At 37.3% G+C, this 23,243-nt stretch overlaps 1 protein-coding gene across 1 annotated transcript; it reads right to left on the reverse strand.

Moving 5' to 3' along the window:
- Nucleotides 1-346: 346 nt before the first annotated feature.
- Nucleotides 347-21,534, reverse strand: CMAS (cytidine monophosphate N-acetylneuraminic acid synthetase). Its single transcript, XM_029953913.1, has 8 exons — nt 21,172-21,534; nt 14,471-14,613; nt 14,169-14,324; nt 7,536-7,669; nt 5,738-5,832; nt 5,194-5,365; nt 4,299-4,452; nt 347-933 (listed from the first exon to the last, which is right to left on the reverse strand). Exons 1-8 carry the CDS (start codon nt 21,429-21,431, stop codon nt 743-745), a joined length of 1,305 nt encoding a protein of 434 aa, XP_029809773.1. The 5' UTR covers nt 21,432-21,534; the 3' UTR covers nt 347-742.
- Nucleotides 21,535-23,243: the final 1,709 nt, after the last annotated feature.

Here is a 23,243-nt window from a genome sequence, read left to right on the forward strand (position 1 = left end):
AAGTTGTTAGTGTTTATTAGGTCAAAGTCCACATTTATGAGATAATGCTTCATTTTTGGAATTTAACCAGATAAAAGAATACTTTGTGGTGGCTATAAAATTGTCGTGATACTCAAATTTTATATGATTTACTCCAAATCAATATACAATCTTCATAACATAAGCATTTGGGGGGATATCTCTACCTGTATGTAGTGCACGCTACATGTATGCATACCTAAGTACAATCAGATGCTTTATGCCAGGTGTTTAGGAGCATGCTTCTCAGGCCAATTGCACAGTGTTTGTTTAAAGGAAATCATGGAATGTTTGACAAATCTCCCCTACAGCAACAAGACAGTTTTCATCAAGTTTGTGAAATGTAATTTTATTAATTAATAGAAGAGCATGTCTTACTAGACACACTGTCCCCAAATAAATAAAATCTCAGCATCATTAAAAGCACACAAACACACAGTTTTACAGGGTACAATACAAAATCAACTCTGATGATGTTCTTACTTGCATTTACTAAAAATCTGAGAAAGATTGTATTAATCTCTAAATAATTATCTTGTGTAAGGAGAAAAGTAGAGCACAATTATTTCAGAATGTTTTGGAGTGACAATTTGCTTTAAAACATATTAAGATACATCACAGTTCAAATCACACTCTGTAACTTACAACATGGAATTGTACTTAATCAAAAATAAAAGTGGCTGAAGAAGGCTGTATACTTTCTTTCCTAACATTACAGTAATTTCTATTTTTGGCATGAGTTAATAACCTTTTCCATTAGTAGGAAAATGTGCTCGGCAAACTCTCGGAGGGCACCACGGCCACCATTACATTTGCAAATATATCCAACAGCCTTCTGGGCCGTGGAACAGGCGTCAGCAGGCACTCCGCTTAGACCCACTTTCTTCAGGCACTCCTCATCCGACACTTCGTTTCCTATCGAGTAAAAGAAACACCAGTTGGATATTTAAGGAGACAAAGAATACTCTTTCTGTTAATACAAGAAGCAACCAGTAAGTAATTCTGGTGACTTTAGTAAGACCTCAAGCGCTCATATAAGAATACCAGGGATAAGGTGGAACAAATATGTTCAAGTATTCACAATAATAATTGAGGTCTAAGGTTTTTCCTAAGCTATTAAAAATAAACTCTTATCAGTTCAAGAAAGAGAATGGCTTATAATTCTGATTGTCATGCATATTAGAATTACTGGAAATCCTACTTATAAATTATGAATTATTTAAACTTTTTATATAAGAAAATCCTAAACACATGCAAGAACCCCAAGCACATGTAGAATACTTTTTGATGTTTTGGATCATTTATCAATACTTGTCTCTTTTTTCTACTCCCTTGTTTTTCAGAGAGAGGGGGCTAAGGAATTCCTAGACAAGTTTTACCCCAAAACTCTTCAGCATCTATCTCTAATATATAAGTATGAATCTAACAGGTAAGTGTATTTTTTTTAACAAAGTGACATAAGATCATCAAACAAAATCAACAATTCTAGTAGCTTGGTATGTGTTCAAATATCCCTCAAGTTTTCTTTTTTATAGTTGATCTGACTCAGAATCCAAAAAAAGTCCACATACTGCATTTATTTTGTTGATATGTATTTTTGAGTACTTTTAATCTATAATAGTTCTCTCTGATGTACGTCACTCATTTAAAATAATTTTTTAATGTTGTTGTTTTTTTTTGAGACATATATGAGTATGAGTGGGGGAGGGACAGAGAGAGAAGGAACACAGAATCTGACCCAGTTTCCGGCTCTGAGCTGTCAGCACAGAGCCTGACGCAGGGCTTGAACCCACAGACAGTGAGATTATGATCTGAGCTGAAGTCAGACGTTTAACGGAGACACCCAGACACCCCTGTATGTCACTCATTTGTTAAAGAATTACCATCAAACTGACAAAAACTACATCTTTTCTCAACCTGCCTGCTCTTCTCTCTCCCTTTTGTTCTGTGTTGACAGGATAAATTTCAGAAGCTCCCAGCACCTCAGATTCACCATTCTGAGTATAATTATTACAACATCCAACTACACTAATAAAATGCTGGTTAAAAAAGAGTTTATTTGTTTTAAATCTGTTCTACACTTATCTACTGAAATTTTGTTATTAAATGTGTTGAAATCTGAATTTTTTTCACTGAAAGATGAAAATTAAAGTCAGTATCTCTTTGCATAGTATACCCCTCAAAGCTCTATTCAATAAAATTTACTTATATAAGTATTGATATTTTTAAGGAATATATTGAGGAGCCAAGATGGCGGAGAGAAGGGAGCTCTGTAAACTCCGTCTGCCCCATCGATCGAACTGAGAAGAACATTAACTCCCATCTGCAAGAGCGGAAGGAGAAAAAACGGACTCCAGAAAGAAGACAACCTCAAAGATACCTGAGTGAGTGAGTGTGAACTGGGGAGACTGGAAAACGGGCCAGCCCGAGACGGGCAGGGGAGGTGGGAGCCCCAGCCCAACACGGGGCAAGCGCACAGAGCCCGAGAGACAAAGGGAAGAGACAGAGAGACTGAACACGCTCATAGTACTGTCTCTGGAGAAGAGATACATATGTGTATATGTGTGTGTGTGTGTGTGTGTGTGTGTGTGTGTATATTTAATGTTATATAAGTAACAGATTTTTTTGGTGGTAACATTTTTTTTAAGTAAAGGCATAAAGCAAATCAGTATCATCCTACTTACCAGTATTCATGGATAATCACTATATTTTGGCATATATAATTCCACAATTTAACCTATATAAGTGGTGCACACTATTATTACTATCTGCAGGCACCATATTAGGCATTCTATATTATTTTCAATTTCCTTCCCAATAGCCTTATAAAGTTTTATTTGTGTTTATATTATAAATAGGAAAACCAAGGCTTAGAGAAGCTCACTTAAGGTCATGAAGAGAAGTATATCTGGAATCTGATATGTGCTTGAATAAAATTGTTTTCTTCTTATAAACACTGGATCATTTTCTATCGAGGACTCTATAGTATTCTCCACCGAATCGTCACATGTACTTCAAAGTCCATTCCTGAAGTCCTCAGATCATATGCTTCTGTACTTCTTCTTTAGAGGCCTACATTATTTTTGTAAATATTTACTTCTTATATGTCTTATCTGCATTTTAATAACTTGTCATCATTAATATGTAAAATGTAGACATTTGACTGCAGGCTCTGTTTGCAGGAAGTCCCAGCAGCCAATCCCAAGCCTGTACATAATATATTTGCTAAATGCTGAAGTGAAAAACTTGTGACATCTGACCACGTCCATTTGGCTTACACAGTATTCCATTTTGCCATTTTGTGCATATTCTATTTTTGCAGGATATTGATGTAGGTTCTTTTTTTCCTCCACTATTGGCACATTTATCCAATTTCCTTCCTAAATTAGGAATGTAAGGGTTAACACTAGATACATTTAAAAAATTTTTTAAATTTTTTTTAATTTTGAGAGAGACAGAGACAGCATGAGCAGGGGAGGGACAGAGAGAGAGGGAGACACAGAATCTGAAGACAGGCTCCAGGCTCTGAGCTAGCTGTCAGCACAGAGTCGGACGTGGGGCTCAAACCCACGAACCACGAGACCATGACCTGAGCTGAAGTCGGACGCTTAACCGACTGAGCCACCCAGGTGCCCCTAGATATATTTTAAAAGAGCAGAATTTACCCATGGTATTCTATATGTTAGGATACATATCCCATATTCCTATATGTTAGGAATCTGCTAAGTGCTTTACCCGGATTATCTCATTGGTTCTTACAATAACAGATCTATGCCATAGGTACCCTTGGCACTTCCAGTTTGCAGGTGAGGAAGTAAAAACTTACTTTACCAAAACTGACTAGTCAGCCGTGTGGTCTGACTCCAAAGCACGTGCCAGTAATCATCCTACTAGGATATACTTGATATGTACTATCAAACAAACTTCCAGAAAAGTTGTCGCAGTTTAATAGTTTCCTTGGTAATGTCAAAGAGTTCCTATTTTTCTACAATTATGCCAAACTTGGGAATTTTCTTAGTTCTTTATTTCTTTAATTTTTTTAAAGTTTATTTACTTTTGAGAAAAAAAAAGAGACAGAGAGAGAGGGAGACACAGAATTCAAAGCAGGCTCCAGGCTCCAAGCTGTCAGCAGAGCCCAACATGGGTGGGGCTTAAACTGGTGAACCACATGATCATGTCCTAGGACGAAGTGAGCCGTTTAACCGACTGAGCCACCCAGGTGCCCCATTATTTCTCTATTTCTTAAAAAAAAAAAAAAATCCTAGCCCACTTGTACTAACCAAGATATGCCACTTCTTTCCAGCACAGGCCCATTTCTTTTCTCCATTCATCCAGAACTGCTAGCTTGTCGGGTACGTTGACTTCCATTTTGCAATCCAGTTTTAAGGAAGAGAGCGTCTGCTTTGAACAGGCCCTTTCTGAGATTAACCTCACCTTAAAAGAAAAAAGAAAGAGAGAAAGGACAAAATGAGAAAATAAAGAAAACAAGTATTTCATAATAAAATAACACCTGGTAAATAATACAAGTCCGAAAGGAGTAGTCCTCCAAAAGACCAATTAAGTAAAATCAACATCATATTTCTAATAGTCTAATAAAGGTAAAAGACACTGTTTACAGTGGAAAGGATTCTATCTGTTGGCTAAAAAATATAACATACGTTGTCTGATACTAATCTAGGTTTCTCCTATCATTTGATTCACCCAGAGAAAAGTCTAAACTTGTCTCTTGTGCTGCTTAGGAACACATATGTAAGATTTCTAATGAATTATAAGAAATTATTTTAGTTTTCATTTTTGCAAATATATTAACTTATTTTAAATTCAAATTTATCAATCAAATCAAAATAAGTCACATCTTAAAAGTCCATAAGATATTTGCTTTTTAATGCTGATACCTTTTCTGAAATTTTTCTTATTAAAAGATCCTATGGGAATTACTAGGTAGCTATTTAAAAATAATGTTTATACTTACTGAATAAACAAATCTTATTTGTTGATTAACAAATTTCTAATTTTATTCATCTAAAAGTACGATAATTTTCTAGGCATGTGAAGGCTAAATTTCAGATATTTTAATCAACAATACTAAAAATTTAAATCTCTTATTTCCCTCACACATTCTTCGACCCTGAATCATCATCTTATAAAACAGCACTATATTCAGGGAGCACATACCTCAATACCACTTTTCTTTAATAAACTTATCCCAATAGCATCTTTTACATCATAAGATATTATTTCTTTTTGGTCTCCTGATACATAAATGTGGCCATTGGTGAGACATCCATCAATATTGCAAACCAAAAGTTTTATCTCCTTAAGCTTCTCTTTGCCAAAATAGCCATATCTAAAAGAAACCAAAATAGACCTCTGAGTACAAGTACAATACTAATCACTCCCTCTCAACTGGCTAATACCAGTAAACGTAGTAACCATTCCCACTCAATTATTCAAACATTACCCTTCACATGTACGCTTCAGCTTCTAGACCAAGAGCTTCTGAGCAGAGCGGTCTAACCAGACCGTGTGTTTCTCAAGTTACTGAATAAGCCATCTATAGGTATACTTTATGCGTGGGTCTTCCTCACATGAACAAACGAATTACAAAGATCCTAAAATGCCTAGAGTATCAGAAATTAGTGTCTCGAAGCACAATTCAGTGTATCTACTAAAAATATGTCAGGGTCCAGTTCAAAGGCTATGCAAGTCTTGTTTTTACCTTAATACTCTCTGTTCTGCAATAGGCCAATCAATATCCACATCTATGTCCACACTGTGCTCAGCTCGCATTTCATAGTATGCCATTTTTCCACCCTAAAGATAGTATAAATGCCATGAGTACCGTTTTTAACATTCGTTCACAATATCAGAAAGTTTCTTTAATAATATAGAACAATGAATTCATTTCTAATACTGAGAAAAATAAATGACCCACTAAAACCAGCGATTTGCAATAAATAACTGTTTTCAGGGAAAGGTTTTTTGTTTCCTATATATTCAAACCATACACTATTATATTGTTTGAATTCGATGTACACAGTGCAAGCGTCTCACTTTTCCTTATGTAGACTTCTATTTTAAGACTTAATAAAGCAGAAGTACCCATCTTCCAATATTCTGACCATGAGGAATTTTCTAGAAAGCCCCTACTTGTATGCCCTTTTTCTGACAGTCTCTCCTGTCCTCATCCAAGAGCAGCATAAAGGTTTTCAGACTTATTTTCCATTTTGCAACTAAGTGGCAAGACAGGGGAGGAAAAATAACTGTAGTATCTATTGTATGGAACTGTCTTAGATCCCTGAACGACAGGCGAAGGTGGGCAATAATTGTCTGGATCACACGTGGGCAAAGGGAGGGACAGTTTTCTCATTCTGGGGTGTGAGGGCCAAGAGACACAGGCTTTTCGTATGGCTGTGATAATTTGAATGTCAAAATCAATTACTAGGAAATTTCATTTTTTAGAACTCTCAGTCTCTTCATAAATCTTATGATGATATACTTCATTGTTCTCCACCCTTTAGGAAAGGGTCAAATAACAGTCCCTTTAGCAAAGAGTATGGAAAGGATGGTATCCACATGTGTCAAACCTAATTTCCCTGAATACTCAAAATTAACTAAACACACTACAGTTTGCCTAGATATCGCCAGGAGACTGTTAAAAATACTTTTACCTCAGAGCATGAGTCACATTGGAATTTTTACTACAGAGAGTACAGAGTTTTTATTTTGAGTAACATAAGGACCTGAATTCAAATCCCAAAAGTACCACTTACTACCGGTTTGTGCCCTGAGCCACTTCCTTCCTTTTCTAAGCAGCTATTCCCTCCTCTGTAACAATGGGCCAGGAATGTCTACTTTATTCCACGGCTATGCAGATTACATGAGATAACCTATATAAAGTGTTTGGTATAGTCCTTGGCACACAATAAGTGGCGAATAAATAATTGCTATTAACTAAAAGGAACAAATACTAAATGATGTAGCCGTGCAGGCTCTAAAGATGTGAGAGATGTTCCCAATCCCTTATTTTAAAATGGGAGCAATGAGATTCAGAACAGATAAATGTATACTCAAAGACACATACATAGTTAGAGAACTATAATCAGGCTTTCCCAACACCCAGGTTGATGCTCTTCCACTTCTACTATATTTGTTTCTTTGTGAGAGCAATAGGTTTTTATTCAACTGTACAACCACAATCTGACAGTAACCAACCCATGGATTAAAAACAGAAGTTTGAACGGAATAAAATGAAAATCGAGACACGTGTACAACATTTAATATTTGATTCATTTCTCAGTTGTAGCAGAATTCCTTGCATAGCTACTGAATGGACTCCAAAGATTACTATAGTGTAAATGTACAGGATAAATGCCTTAGATAAATCTTACTGGTTATTTCCTTTCCTCTGGGGATTGATACTTTCCTTTATGAACTGTGCTGCAATTCTTCCTTAGAACTGAGGTGGTATACATACAGAAAAGTTTAAAAGATTTTTGCAAAATGAAGGCACAAACCTGTAAATAACCCATCTCTATCAAATGTCTTTTAGCAAAATAAAATGAGCCATTTTCATATAATTCTCCATCCCAGTCTTGTCGACGAGGTCGTTTAGCTGGATTCAAATTCAGAGGCTCAGTCACTTCACGAACTAAAAGCAAAAAGCTATAGTAAGTCTACATTGCTTTGCATACTTAATATTTATTTAGTAATTAAAAAAATAAACTAAAAATGTAAAATATTTTTCCATCTTGAAATAGCTAAATGGACTTTTTAAAGGAACAAAATCTCTAATAATGAGGATGATTTATCTTTGTTTGCTAATTACATTTAATGATTATTAAATAATAAACACAATTACTTCATAATAATTATTATCTAATCCAAATAAAGTATTTTACAAAAGAACTCTGAATAATTGAGGTTTTTAAGGCATTAATACAAATAAAATTTTCTGGGGGGCATCTGGGTGGCTCAGTCTGTTAAGCATCGGACTCTTGATTTTGGCTTAGGTCATGAGCTCACAGCTCCTGAATTCGAGCCCCACATTGAGCTCTGCAGTGACAGTGTGAAGCCTGTTTAGGATTCTCTCTCTCCCTCCTTCTCAAAAAAAAAAAAAAAAAAAATAAATAAATAAATAAATAAATAAATATTTTAAACAAAAACTAATATAATATTCTGGGAAGACATCAAGGCAACCTTAAGGTAGCTTCAAAAGGGTTGAACTTGTCATAAAATATCCTTATTTAATATTTGAGTGCTTTAATCTATTTTTCATTATTTGCTTCTCTAGAAATACAATGTATGTGTTTATATAACATGGTTGAGAAATTACTTTCAGAGAATTATTATAGAAAACTGAAGATTTCCTTATTAAATTATTGAAACTCTTATACTGATAAAAATGCTTATATATTACATATTCTTACCAGTAGTTAAAAAATGTACTAAGCATAATAATAAATAGTATTTACTTATTACTATCCAGTAATAATTCTTACCAGTAGTTAAAAATGTACTAAGCATAATAATAAACAGTATTTACTTATTACTATCCAGTAATAATTCTTACCAGTAGTTAAAAATGTACTAAGCATAATAATAAACAGTATTTACTTATTACATGGTAATGAAGGCTCAGCAATATCAGCAGTAGTGATTATAACAGATGCAATAACAGATGATGTAACAGATGAAGCCCTCAGTACTAGGAAATAGGGATCCTCTTGTCTTTACACTGTATTTTTCCCAAAACTATGTTTATGGATGTGTATTGATAGGTATCATGACTCTGAGTGTGTGTTTAATGCTGGTGATTCCTCAGAATCTTCCTTCACCTTAGGCTGTCACTATCTGCATAATGGCTTTTAGAAATAGCTTCTACTTACTTCCTTAACTAAACCATCCTCTGTTCAATTCTACTCTATCAGTGTTTGATATAATCTAGGAAAAGTATTCAGCAAATATACATTGGATAGCTTGCTACATCTGGTATAGTTTTATAGGCAGTGTATAAATAGCAATGAATATGGCTCTCTCTACCCTCATGGAGTGTGTAGTCTGGTGGTGGAGACAGGCAATAAGCCGACTAGAGAATTCAAATAGCACTCTGAAGAAAAGCAATGAGAGGGAGAAGTCTTTCCTAAGTGAACATGGATCAGTAGCTGCTTTCTCCCTGGGGATGTTTGCTGACCCTGAGGAAGAAGTGAGAGAAAGATCAAGCTTGGCATAAGCAGAGGGACTCCACCAGGTAAGGAGAATGCAGAAGAGTTTCTCATTGCCCTGTGGACTAGAATCATAAATTGTCTTCCATAGGATCCCAAACACAGAACTATTTCTTCCCACCCAATTACTCCCCTACAAGACTTGTGCTGAGTGTACTGTGGCACAAGAAGCTAGGGATGGGTTGTAAGGCTGGGGGAGATCATTATAGTTTTGTGGTGCTTAGATCCCAAAGTCCTGTTAGCATGGGGCTATCAGCAATACATACAAGATCTATCTCCAGGCAAGACACCTGTACTAAGACGTCTAAAGGGAAATTAAAGCTCGAACCCAGCACAACTTCTAACTGGATTAAAGTGACTAGCTCCATATCCCAATTGCCTGATAGAAGAAAAGGTGTGTCCTTTTGGAGGAAAATAATATATTAGGTTAACCCCTGAACAATGCAGGGGTGGGGGCACCAACCCCCCACATGGCCAAAAATCCACCTATAACTTTTGATTCCCTCAAAACTTAGTTACTAATAGCTTACTGTTTACCAGAAGGTGTACCAATAACAGTCAATTAACCCATATTTTGTTTATACATTATACTGTTAAAATAAGCTAGAGAAAAGAAAATGCTATTAAGAAACTCATAAGGAAGAGAAAATACATTTACAGTCCTGTACTGTATTTATTGAAAAATACCTGTGTATAAGTGGACCTGTGGAATCCAAACTTGTATTGTTCAAGCGCAACTGTATTCTAGTCTCTATGTCAGGCTTATGGCAAAATACGAGTCATGATGAAGCGTAAACACATTAGCCATAATTAGAGAAAAACAGTTGAAGAGGCAGAACTATAAATGACCCAGATGTTGTAACCTGCAATTGAGGATTTTCAAATAACTATCATAAATATGTTAATAGTATTAAGAGGAAAAGGTTGAAAAACATAAAAAAATGGAGAATTTCAGGGACATCTCGGTGGCTCAGTCAGTTAAGCGTCTGGCTTCAGCTCAGGTCATGATCTCGCGGCTTGTGGGTTGGAGCCCTGTGTCAGGCTCTGTGCTGACAGCTAGCTAAGAGCCTGGAGCCTGCTTCAGATTCTCTATCTCCCTCTCTCTCTCTCTGACTCTCCCCTGCACTGTCTCTCTCTGTCTCTCAAAAGTAAATAAAAAACATTAAAAAAAAAAAGATGGAGAATTTCAACAGAGAATGGAATCTCTAAAAAATAACTCCAATGTACATTCTACAGACATATATCTGAAATAATACACTGGATAGGATTTACAGTGTACTAGATAAGTCAGAAGAAATGATTGATGAGCTCAAATATGTCAATATAAATTACTTACCATGAAGCACAGACAGAAAATCAACAAACAACACAGAACAGACTGTGAGAGACAGGTTTAAAATTGTTTAAAATATACTTAAATCTGGGTCCCAGAAAGAAAAGAGAGAGAAAATGTGGAGAAGAAATATTTGGAGAGATGATGACACAGAATTTTTGCAGACTGATGACAGATATCAATTTACAAATATGAGGTTAGAGAATTCTAAACAAGATAAACACACACACACACAAAAACCTCATGGTAATACAAACTGGAATCAACTATGAAAAATTAAGATAAAGAGAAAATCTTAAAAGCAGGGGAAAAGGAAAAACATGAGAAAAAAGATATATTTAAAGAAACAATCAGAAAAACAGCTGATTTCTTAAAAGAAACAATGGATGGTAGGAAATAATGAAATGACACATTCAAGAGACATCTTCAAAAGGATAACATCTTACAAGTACAATCTTAAAATGCTGAAAGAAAATAAGGCAAGTCAAAATTTTATATTCAGTGAAAGTGCCCTTTTAAAATAAGTGTGAATTTGCTGGTCAGAGTGGCTAAAATAAACAAACCAGGAGACTACAGATGCTGGCGAGGGTGTGGAGAGATGGGCACCCTCCTACACTGCTGTTGGGAATGTAAACTGGTGCAGCCACTCTGGAAAACAGTGTGGAGGTTCCTCAAAAAATTAACACTCCCCTATAACCCAACAATAGCATTACTAGGGATTTACCCCAGGGATACAGAAGTGCTAATACATAGGGGCACATGTACCCCAATGTTCATAGCAGCACTGTCAACAATGGCCAAATCATGGAAAGAACCTAAATGTCCATCAACTCTGATGAATGGATCAAGAAGATATGATTTATATATACAATGGAGTACTACATGCCAATGAGGAAGTATAAAATCTGGCCATTTGCAGCAACGTGGATGGAACTTGAGTGTCTCATGCTAAGTGAAATAAGTCAGGCAGAGAACGACAGATACCATATGTTTTCACTCATAAGTGTAACAGAAGAAACTTAACATAGGGCCATGGGGGAGGGGAAGGGAGAAAAATAGCTGGGAAGAGGGAGGGAGGTAAATCCTGAGAGACTCTTGAATACTGAGAACAAACTGAGGGTTGATAGGTTGAGGGGGAGAGGGGAAGTGGGGTGATGGGCATGGAGGAGGGCACTTGTTGGGATGAGCACTGGGTGTTACATGGAAACCAACCTGACAATAAACTAAACTAAATAAAATTAAAATTAAATTAAATAATAAAATTAAATAAGGGTGAATTATAGACATCTTTAGACAAAAGCTGAAAGAAGTTGTTACTAACAGATGCACACTGTAAGACAGATGCACAGACAGGTAGCAGGAAATGAAGAATAATAAAAGATAAATATGCAGGTAGAGATAAATGATTATTTTAAAATAAATTTTAAAATACCATTAGCTTTAAGTGAATACAACCACAATGTATTATGCAGTTATATATAGAAATAGAGTATGTGACAGAAATAGTACAAAAGGCAGGGACTAAATAAAAATGTATTTTTGTAAGGTTGTTAATTATTTGTGAAAATACAAATTCAGGCAGACTATAACAAACTGAGGATATAACCTGTAATCTCTAGAGCAGTGCTGTCAAATAGAAATATAGTGTGAGCTGCAAATATATTTTTAAATTTGCTAATGGCTACAGTTTAAAAAAGTAAAAAGAAGCAAGTGAAATTAATTATCATAATGTATTTAATTTTACTTTATGTATCTATTTGTTAACATGTAACTAATATAAGAATTATTAATGAGATGTTGCATATGCGTCTTCTCATACTGATCCTAGAAATCCAGTATGTATTTTACATTTAATGCATATCTCAATTTGGAGTAACCACATTTCAAGTGCTGACAGTACTAGAGGCTACTAGCGTGATGGCAGCAAAAACATACAGAAAGTTATACAATATGAAATGGAAGAATTTTTCAAATATTGATTAATCTAGGAGCATGTATAGTAGCAGTGATATAATAAACAAGGAACACAAGAACAGAATCATAAGAAATACCATTCTAGGTTAGAATCCTTGTCCCTAATAGCATTCTGTTTTACAGTGGTTCTAAGAAAATATATGACAAAGGCAAAGCTCTTGTCCCTAATATTCACTTTTCAATGTTAAAAGATATTTATTCAAATACTTCTAATTTTCTTAAAAATACTTATGGATCTATTTTTTTAAGTTTATTTATTTGTTTTTTTTTTTAATAGTTTATTGTCAAATTGGTTTCCATATAACACCCAGTGCTTCTCCCCACACGTGCCCCCCACCATGTCCATCACCCCCCTCCCTTTCTCCCCCTCCCCTTTCAGTCCATGGTTCTTATGGATCTATTTTATATGGGTTTGTAATCTATTTAATGTACATATTTCTTGTACTTCTTTAATCATATAGCATATGAGTCTCAATATTCAGTTTAACACTGGGCTTCCTTGATTTGATTCAAAAACTTGTTTTTAAAGCTTTAATAGATTCTTCCTAAAAATTATTTCCTCAGAAATAAGAATTTCTGAGCCACCTGGGTGGCTCAGTCAGTTAAGCATCCAACTCTTCTTTTGGTTCAGGTCATGATCTCAAGGTTTGTGAGACTGAGCACTGCTATCAGCGCAGAGCCTGTTTGGAATTCTCTCTCTATCCCCACTGCCCCCAAAATAAATAAAGAGAAACATTTAAAAAAGAAGAAATAAGAGTTTCTGAGATTTGGTAAATAAGTTCAAAGTTTTATATATATAACAACACAGAACCTGACACAGAGAAGACATTCAATAAACACTTACTGAATGAACTTAATCAGTAAGTATATTTATTGGTAGATTTTATTGGTTTGGATAACATTCATATGTTATGATAGAAGAGGCTTTTCTTCAGCCCTTCTTTATCCTCTTAATTGCTCTTTTTTGCCCTGTCTCCAGTTTCATTGTCTCTTCCTTACCATCTCCTTTAAGTTACACATGTTAGAGAAAATTAGGCCAGTTTTCCTATATTCAACAAATGTCAGGACACCTAACAGAAGTCACCCTGCTTTTCTTTATGTATATTACATTTACCAATTTGTTGCTCATCCTATTCTCTACTGCATAGTTTACTAGTTTAGCTAGCTAGAAATCTGGCTCCAGCTAAATAATATGGAACTCTTCTTAATAGGAGTTATATATTTTGAGAAGTAATTCTACAGTTCATTCTTTTTTTTTTTTTTTAACAGTTCATTCTTAAGATCCTCCAGAACGTTTTGATTTCCTTTCCCAAGATTGTAATATAATTTAGGAGTTTACCAAGCAAATCTAGAACAAAGAATTATTTCACATCTAGAAAAAAGTGACATGCCTGCCTCAAAAGGCAAATGGTGTTAAAGCATCCATTTATGAAAAGTTGAAGCAAAGAATTTAGTCTGTCTTATCCCAATAATCACAAGACTTAGAAGTGATTACAAATGTCATTACCTCCTACAGTTACAAATCACATTGACTGCTCTCCTCGTTCCAAAGGAAGATTTACATGTGAAAAAGCTGATTCTTCATAAAAGTTAAAATAAAGACTAATATAACGGATTACCTCCTTTCTGAATTTCACTCCATCGAAACTGATGGCGTCGCACAACAGAGAAAACAGAATCATATCCTTCCTCTCGAATCATTTCTGCAACTTTTTGAAGGTCAGTAGGATGTAAACACGGAGAAGTTGCTTGAATATTTCCCACAATGTCGACCTCTTGGAAAGACAAAAAAAATGAAAAGAACATCAAGTTCTTTGCAAGGAATACAAAGATCTTAAAGTCAAATGTGAAAACAAGTCTTATGAAACAATTAGCAAGTTAGAAATTATATAACATCTTGAATAAATGAGCAAATTCATACCATTATGATAATTAAGAAATTCTATGATGGCATCTAGTGAGGTAGAATTGTCTTTTGAAACTTCAGAACTTCTTCGATGAACTTGGGCACCAAATTGTTTGGCCACATTCTCAATTTCATCATGGTCTGTTGAAACCCACACACTGTATGGATATTAAAAAATAAATATCAAAGGCCAAATCATTAAAATAAACCATTAAAGATAAAAAGGAGCTCTGCAACCCCAAAATAAGCTTATGTAATGTGAGAATAGTTTTTATGACAACAAAAAATAATTGCAGACCTAAAGTATATAAAATTTAAGGAATTATAAAGTATTTTGTTTATGAACTTTAAATGTTTGAATAAAAATTTAGTAACTAGTTTTAAACTAGAGAAGGTGAAGGTAGGATGGAAAGATGGCAAAGGCAGTAAAAGCAAAATACATCTAATTTATGTCACTAATGGAAATATTTATGTCTACATATAGAAATATTAATATTTGTATTATGCATAACATTTAAATAAATGTTATTTATGCAGCCCTATGTTTAGTTTTATAAAATTAGAAAAAGTGATACTTGGTCTTTTTAAGGCTACTGGTATATTAAGTAAAACAGTAGTAGTAGAGTTCAAATTAAAGGAAATAAAGATCTTCCTTCTTATTCCTCATTCAAATCCAAATTATTGGGTGAAGGATTTTAATATACTTGCTAAGAAAAAAAAATGGGTTTGGCTTAGCCAAACACTGAAGCTGAAAGAATTTCAGGGTTAGAAGCAACTAAATGCCCAAGCCTAGGCTCAAAATAATCAGGCAATCCAACTCTCGTTTTGCCAACTAACGACGGGTATACTATAAATATAGGAACACACAATCAGCTGCGTTATAGCCATTGACAACAATTATAGACATGGGAACATGACTTGATGGACTCTGGAAGTTTAACTTAACTGCTCCTTAGCCATATCTCACATGGCTCACCATTTAAACTTTATAAGATGATGATTAGGAGTAAAATGCTACTTTGGGGAAATGCGCTGGTCTCTATTGAAGTTAAGTTTCCTGGACCTTCACAAATTGCCTTTGTTAGAAACAAAAGATGTGAATATTACTCTTGCTGCAATGTTTTTAACAGTGATCTTATACAAAGATAGTTTAATGGGAGTGGCCTGGTGGCTCAGTGGGTTGTGTCCAACTTGGGCTCAGGTCATAATCTCATGGTCTGTGAGTTCGGGCTCTTTGCTGTCAGCACTGAGCTTGTTTCAGATCGCCCCACCCTCCCCTGCTCATTCTCCCTCGCAAAAATAAATAAACATGAAAACAAGACAAATATAACCTAATGACTTACAGTCTTTGGCATATGCATTTATTTTTCTCTTATCACCTTCATTCAACATCTACTGGGGGTAAGAGGAACTGCATGTTTCAAATGTCTGTGCTCAGTTGTCAGGAATGAAAAGAAAGTGAGAAACTAAACAAAAATTTCGAATACCTCCAGATTTCACATATTAAAATCAGTTATTACCTTTAATATTTGCAGAAGGGCGATTTAAATCTAGAGATAAAGTGAATTATCCCCCCCCCCCAATATTTTTTTTAAAGCCTAGTAAACAAGATGAGCCACTGGCTGGGGGCATTTACTGATGTCGCTCTGTGCAAGACAGAGCATAGAAGTCCCCATTTTCCCCCATTTTGAAATCTGAAATGTTTGGAGGCAGATTTTTTTACTGGAGAATTGTCACAGTCAAAAGTTTGTAACAAAGTACCAATGAAAACCTAGTTTTAAAATAGGGAAGGTAAAGGTAAGATGGTAAATACAATAAAAAGGGAATAGTAAAAGCAAAAGAAATCTAATTAATGCCACTAATTGAAGTAGATTACTAAAGTTGCTTATTATGCTGATTTTCTGTAATGAAAATTCAATGCCACAGAAGCCAATGATATTTCTGAAATGCTTACAAGATAAATAAAAGATGACAAGAGGTTTTGGAAGAGGTTTGCTTGTTTTTCTTTTCTTCCTTTTATCATTCATTCATGAAATATTTACTGAGTGTCTAATATGTTTTAGGTCCTATTTTGGACACTGGAGAGAGATACAGCCCAGTTTTCTAAGAAGCTTTCAGTTCTCAACCTATCAGTAGAGTCAGAGGCTAACAGTACTATAGTTCCCTTTAAACCATCAGGGAAAGAGAAGTAAGAAACCAGTGACCAACCTCTTACAATGCTTGATTTTTACAAAGTATTTTGTACACTTTTTACAAAGTGCCTGCTACATAACATGCTCAATCAGTATTTGTTAATAAATGAAACCGTAAATGGTGAACAGCACAGCATCTGAAGGAATGGGTTCAAATCCTGGCTCTACCACATGTTAGCTATATGACCTTAGGTAAAACCCATAATCTCCCTCAGCCTGAATTTTCACTAAAATGCAGGTGATATTAAAAAATACACGTCATAAAAATAACTTCATATGGCTGTTATGACAAATACAAACCACAACATACAGTAACTAATAAGTGTTAGCTATTCAACACAGTAAAACAGGAATGGCGATAAAGGAACATCTACATGGTCCCACTTTTTTTCATGTTTATTTTGAGAGAGCATGAGTGGGGGAGGGACAGAGGGAGAGGGAGAGGGAGAGGATCCAAGCAGGCTCCACGATGTCTGTATGGTGCATGGATGCTTAACCAACTGAGCCACCCGGGCACCCCTACATGGTCTCATTTCATCCTCACACTGACTCTGTTAGAAAGTGAAACTGAAGTTCTATCTTCACAACTTCAAAGGTACAAATGTCTAATTTGTATTATGAAAATAGCGTCCCATATGTAGACTTAAAATACAACGATCATCATCTATTAAAGGGACTATGTAAGTAGAGGATTTTCCTTTGATTTAAGGGAATCAGAAGAGGGAGAACAAAAAAGAAAGAATGAGTACGTGAATAAAGAGGCCTAACAAAATTTAAAACCAAGTAGAGTAAATGTCAAAGCCTAACGCTAGGGGCTTTAGCCTCAAATGAAGTCATGTAACATCTAACAGGATGAGCAGGAGTATCAACCCTAAAGCCGATGTACATTATTTCAAAACATAAACTGCCATTTTATGGACAACACAGCAAAGCATGTCATTAATCATAAATCCACACCCTAGAAATGAAATGAAACTTCATGTTTGTTTTTTTCACAAGTACATTAGGCAACATTTACAAAATCAATTTATTCTGAGGTTTACTAACAGCATTGGACCACTGTTGAAAATCAAGCTCTTACAAACTCACCTCAAACAATAAATTTTACTAACTGAAAAAATTATCTCCACATTTTTCTCAACTGCTAATTATCCAAATTTGTATGCAAAGTTAGAAACTCGGCAAGTATTGCTAGCTTTGACTCTGCACAGCCCAGAAAAATCTACCTCAATTAACACATCATGGTTTTGAACAAAATAATCTCCAAAGCATCTTCTAGCCCTGAAAAACAAAATCAGGTGGCTACCATTTTCAACTCCTACCTAGGGCAAATATTTGTCAAAGAAAATAGAAGGCCAGGAGCAGCATGGTTGCTCCACACTTGGGACTATAGCTTCAGAATAAATCAATGAACACATTTTAATTGAGGTTTTAATACATTAAGCATACCAAGATAAATAAGAGTACCTGCTCACAAGGAACTTTTCAACCTAGTATAGCAAGCGTCAGCCCAGGCCAAATCTGGCTGCAGCCTGCCTATTTTTGCAAATAAATTTTTATTTACAAAATACAGCTGTGTTCACTCACTTATGTAATTTATGGCGACTTTCACAACATACATAGCAACAGAGACCATTTAGTCTGCAAAGTCTAAAATATTTACTATGTGACCCTTTACAGGAAAGGTTGGGTGAACCCCTGAAATAGAGAGTAAAGCCACAATTCCATTAACTTTTCAACGTCAACCATGCTGGTATTAGCAAGAATTCTGAAGATAATTACAACTTTCCCATTTTACAAGTAAGGTAACTATAGCTTGCGGAAGAGATGAAGATCGTAAAAGTCCTCAATACAAGGGGAAAACATCAAGGATGGATCACACACTATTCTAAGGGCTGTATAAACATACCACTACCTCATTTAATCCCCTCAGCAAGCCTATGACGCAGATAATTAAGCCGTCACCGGCTCCAAGAGTGGAAGAGGCCACTAAAAACTGTACCAATGTTTTAGCCACAGTGGCTGGCTCGAGGATGATGCAAAGAGACTTTAAAGCTATAAAGAGGGCAGCTCTTTTTGGCTAGACCGAAACCTGGAATGATATGAACAGTAAAATAAGGGGATAAACAAAGCTAGACACTAAAGCAGAAAAGCACAAGTTTAATTTGTTAACTATGGCATAAACCAATCAAATTCCCCCAAAGCAAAAGCTGGAGACTTCTTAAAGGCGGGAGTGTGTTAAGGCAAAGGTATTGTGTTGGGGCCTAAAGAGGGTCAGTCTATGTGACTAGACCATCTGGGTTTGTCAACTGGTGCTTATCCAGATCAGAATCACACTTCTCTAACTTTAGGATGGGCGGCAAGTGTGAGTTGAAGCAAGCGCTCATCGAATTTAGGCCCTTAATTTTCCCAAAAGGACTGGGAAGAATTGAGAGTTATCTACTCCGATGTTTGCATTTCAAAGAAACATCGCTCAGGTCTTTGAGGAAACCATTTTGGATGGTAGATTTACATTCTGAAGGATGGAGAAGGGGTTTGTAACTGAAAACTTTCTGATGTAATTGTCCCCGAGGGGGTTCAGAGGCTCTCTGCCTATCACCAGGTTGTCCCTGAACCGAACAGTAAATTCTCCCAGCAGCACTAAGCTTTCCCCGCCATCTTACGGGGGGTCTGGGATCATCCGAGGAACATGGACATAAGCTGCTAGAAACCATACTAGAGTTTGAACAAGTTTTCTGCGGAGTGTTTTGCCGTACTCAGCACAGCCACCTGACACCATAAAAAGAGAGCTTATCCAGAAAAACCAAAAAATGGAGGATTCTGTTGACGGAAGGCACCGGCACCATTCCCTTACCTTGCTCTATTTTTCTTGAAACTATTATCACCACTCAATATAGTATATATTGTTTGTATAGTGCCTGTTTTTCAATAGAATGTAAGCTCCCTGAGACTAAGGACTGAACCTACTGCTACTGTTACCACCTCTGGTTAAGGACATAGAACAGTGCCTGTCACTGTAGGTAGTCAATAAATATGTGCTGAATGAATAGATCTCATTGTACCTGAAATAAGCCTTTCCTTTTGGTGAAAGGGGTTTCCTGACATGCAACTTAAGAGCTGAAATGAGTTTTGTTCTTAATCTATTGTGAATGTGATTTTCATCTCTAATTCATTTCACAAAAATGACATATTACTTGTTTTTTTTCCCCAAAAATGACATATTACTGTTGCTTGGATGCACCCTCTCTCGGTCCTCTTTCCTGCTCCGCCTCACCCCCACCCGCCCCAGTGTGCACTTTTTGTAAGGATGAAAAAACGTCCAAAAGGCTGGTATCTCCCCAATGACAAGAGCCATTTCACTTCATCTTGGTATCTCCTGGGATGTCTATGGTAGAAATTTGAGCTCAGTAAATGTTTACTGAATTGAACCAAAGCTCCAAGTCTTTCCTTATCTCTGCTTTGCACACTTCCTACTACATTACTACATTAGTGTTATCTTCTGGGTGCCTGCCTCTATTTACCTTGCTCCACCCAGGGCTTCGTTTGGATGAAAACATTAAGAAAATTCGTTTGGGAGTATCTTTTTTTAAACAAGACTCGTTTAATGAAAATCATTTACCCATATACTAATGTGGGCAATTAATATGCTCCAAAAACAAATAATCTCTTTAAAAACCAAATCCCAGGCATCAAAAAGTTAAAATAATTCACTTTCCAAGGTAACAAACAAGTACAATTAGCGTGAAGTTACTATGTGTAAACTCATTCCTGGCACAAATCCTATCTTCTTTTATGAATGACATCAGCTTGTAACTCCTGGCCAAAATGGCATATGGCAATGGTTCTGAATAATGAACGATTAAAACTGTCTTTAGTACAGACGAGATTCCAAAGATAAACTATAATACCATTTAGAAGCATATCATAAAACAGCCCGCTGCACGTTTTCTCACTATCTCTTACCTATGTACAAATGTAGGTAGCTTTTTAGATTGTGCTGACTCACAGGCACATACCTGAGAGTATTTTTCAAAGGTCGGAAAGGGATCTCCAAGCTGAGCCTGAAACTAGAAAGGCTTGACACCTCACTCCATTCATGAACCTGGTGCCTCCCGAATCGAAGGGCACCAAGGGATTATCAGAGGCTGAGCAACAGGGGAACCGCAAGGGCCTCTGTCTACAAGAGTTCACATACTACCGCAGATGTTTCATAGGGGTGGCCTCCTTCACCCCGTGAGGTCAATCAGGGCGGCGGAGACCGTTGAAAAGGGGAAATCTCCCCTTTAACAGAAGGCATTCTCAAGGGCAGGGACAGGAACTGTCCCAGGTCAAAACTATTAGCAGCTATGGAACAAGGAAGAAGCTGGAGCACTTCCTCCTGGGCTCTCAACCAGGGCCCAGACACCCCGGATCTCGCATACCCCTGCCAGTAACAACTGCCCTGGGAGCCCCAGCCCTGCTAGGAGCCCGCTCCGCATCCCGACCCCCCGCCCAAGCGCGCCGCCCACTCTCGCACATGCGCACCTCTGGAAGACCCCCGAGTCCAGGGCCGCACGCAGGACCCAGCCAATAAGCGGGACCCCCGCCAGGTGCTTAATGTTCTTCAGGGGAATGCCCTTGCTGCCGCCCCGGGCCAGAATTAGGGCCGCCAGGTGCGGGGGCTTCTCCACACCTCTGCCCTGGCCTCCGCGGGAGTTACGCTGCAGCTTCGGCGGCCGGCCCCGGGAGGGCCGCCCCCGCGGGTTGGAGACTGAGGTGGCGGCCCCCTTCTCCACCGAGTCCATCTTCCTCCCACGCCTTCTCCCCAGCTTCTCCACATCCGGGAGCTCTTCTCTCGCCACCTCAGCTCGGCGCCGCCCGATCTCTCCGCCCGGCAGCTCGCGGGGGTGGCTGTTCCTGGCCCCGCCTCCAACGTGGACCGCCCCTCGCGAGGCATGCCGGGAATTGTAGTCCGGGGCCGCCTCCCTGGCAGGGCCACCACAAACCCACCCCAAGTGGTGAAAGTTGAGAGATGACTGGAAGGAAGTGCAGCTTCGGGGCGGGTTACTATACGGAGATATCTAAAATAGGCAACATAGAATATAGATTTTTTGCTAAAGAACTTTCCAACTTGAGAATTGTAATGGGTTTCCCACTGCACATTAAGATGCACTGACACAAATCAATCTTGTACTTAAAAATTATGTTTTAAACGTATATCTTTATGCTATGTTTCTGACTCTTTATTTCCAAGAGATTATCCCATTTGAATGTCCTATAGGCACCTTAAATTCAACAGTTAAAAGACTCAGTTTTCCATATGGGCTCAAACTGCTCCTACCTCTGCATTTTCTATCAACATCACTAAACATCTAGTATCTAAAGCTTGGAAATAAACCTTGACTATTCCTGTACAGTGTAGTAATAACCTATTCTTGGTTTTTATAGTTGTTATTTTTTGTTTTGTCTGCTAAATATCTTTTCCTTTTAGATATTGTTACTTGCATTACCTGGTTGAGCTTTCACTCACATCCTCTGCATTGCAATATTGGGTGTGTGACCTAAGCTGGTCAATCTAGTATCTCATCTTCCTGAACTTAATGGTGGTCTAGGGTCCAGCATATGCCCAAGAAGAGCCCATTGGAATCCTTCCCAGAGACTCGAGAAGAAAGGATTTTTCTCTTGCTGAACTTTTGGGTACTAAGAACACTATAAATCTGACTCCTTAGGGCAGGATGAGGAGAGGGAATGGGGGGGGTTGCTCTTCTGAAATGGGCTGGGAGACACATGTTCACACAGAAGAAAGCAGGGCCAAGACACGCAGAGAGTAGAGAGGAGGAGCCCCAATGGTATCATTTAAACCTCTTGATCCACCAAGAAGTTCAAAGGCATGTATACACATTGCACAGGCAATCTTTTTTTTTATATATAGGTTTTTTGGAAAGAGCTTCTGACCTAACACACATTTTATTTTTCACCACTTTTGCAAGCCTGTATCTAGAAATACAGAGTCTCCTTGTCTCATAGAGACTAACACATCCAGAAAGAATGGGCAGTGCGGTTTCTTACCAAGGAGGGTAAAAGGGCCTTTGTGCTTCTCAGGTCTTGGCTCTTTCTGAAAGGGAGATAATAAGCCTCTAGTGTTTAAGGTCTTAGGAGGGACACTGGAAACTTCACCTCTCTTTCCCTGTGAAGTGGCTGATGGACTAACCCTTCCCAGGACTAGTTCTGGGAGAAGGTGCTGCACTGGCAGATATGGGGAAGGATGGCTATAAACATATTAGTGCATGCCTGGAGAGGGGAGATATGTTCCAAGAACCAGCTGAGAACTCTAGGCCAAATGGTCAATTTGCCCCCGGAACCTTTGCAGTTATTGTGCTTCAGAGACACCAACACTTTTTTTTTTCTTTTCTTTGTAACCGTGTGAGGACACTGCTTCTTACATGCCACAACTTTTTCCTCTCCACCTCAATAACAACATTAGTTCCCACTAACAGTACAGCTGACATTTTCCCCAGTAATTTCCTAGAGTCCCATAAACCCTATCGGGCCTCCAATACCTCAGTAGTTTGACTCCTCTGGCACATTGGTGTCCTCCAAGCTGGGGACTGGGCGAG

The sequence above is a fragment of the Suricata suricatta genome, chromosome 10, assembly GCF_006229205.1.
Source record: "Suricata suricatta isolate VVHF042 chromosome 10, meerkat_22Aug2017_6uvM2_HiC, whole genome shotgun sequence".
In the NCBI taxonomy this organism is placed as follows: Eukaryota; Metazoa; Chordata; class Mammalia; order Carnivora; family Herpestidae; genus Suricata; species Suricata suricatta.

Excerpts from the sequence above, each read along its gene's own strand:
- CMAS (XM_029953913.1), bottom strand. The coding sequence starts at position 21,431 with ATGGACTCGGTGGAGAAGGGGGCCGCCACCTCAGTCTCCAACCCGCGG. Across the intron at positions 7,670-14,168 it reads GAGTGAAATTCAGAAAGGAG|TTCGTGAAGTGACTGAGCCT; the intron begins GTAATCCGTTAT and ends TTTTGCTTTTAG. Across the intron at positions 4,453-5,193 it reads TAAAGAAAAGTGGTATTGAG|GTGAGGTTAATCTCAGAAAG; the intron begins GTATGTGCTCCC and ends TTTTCTTTTAAG.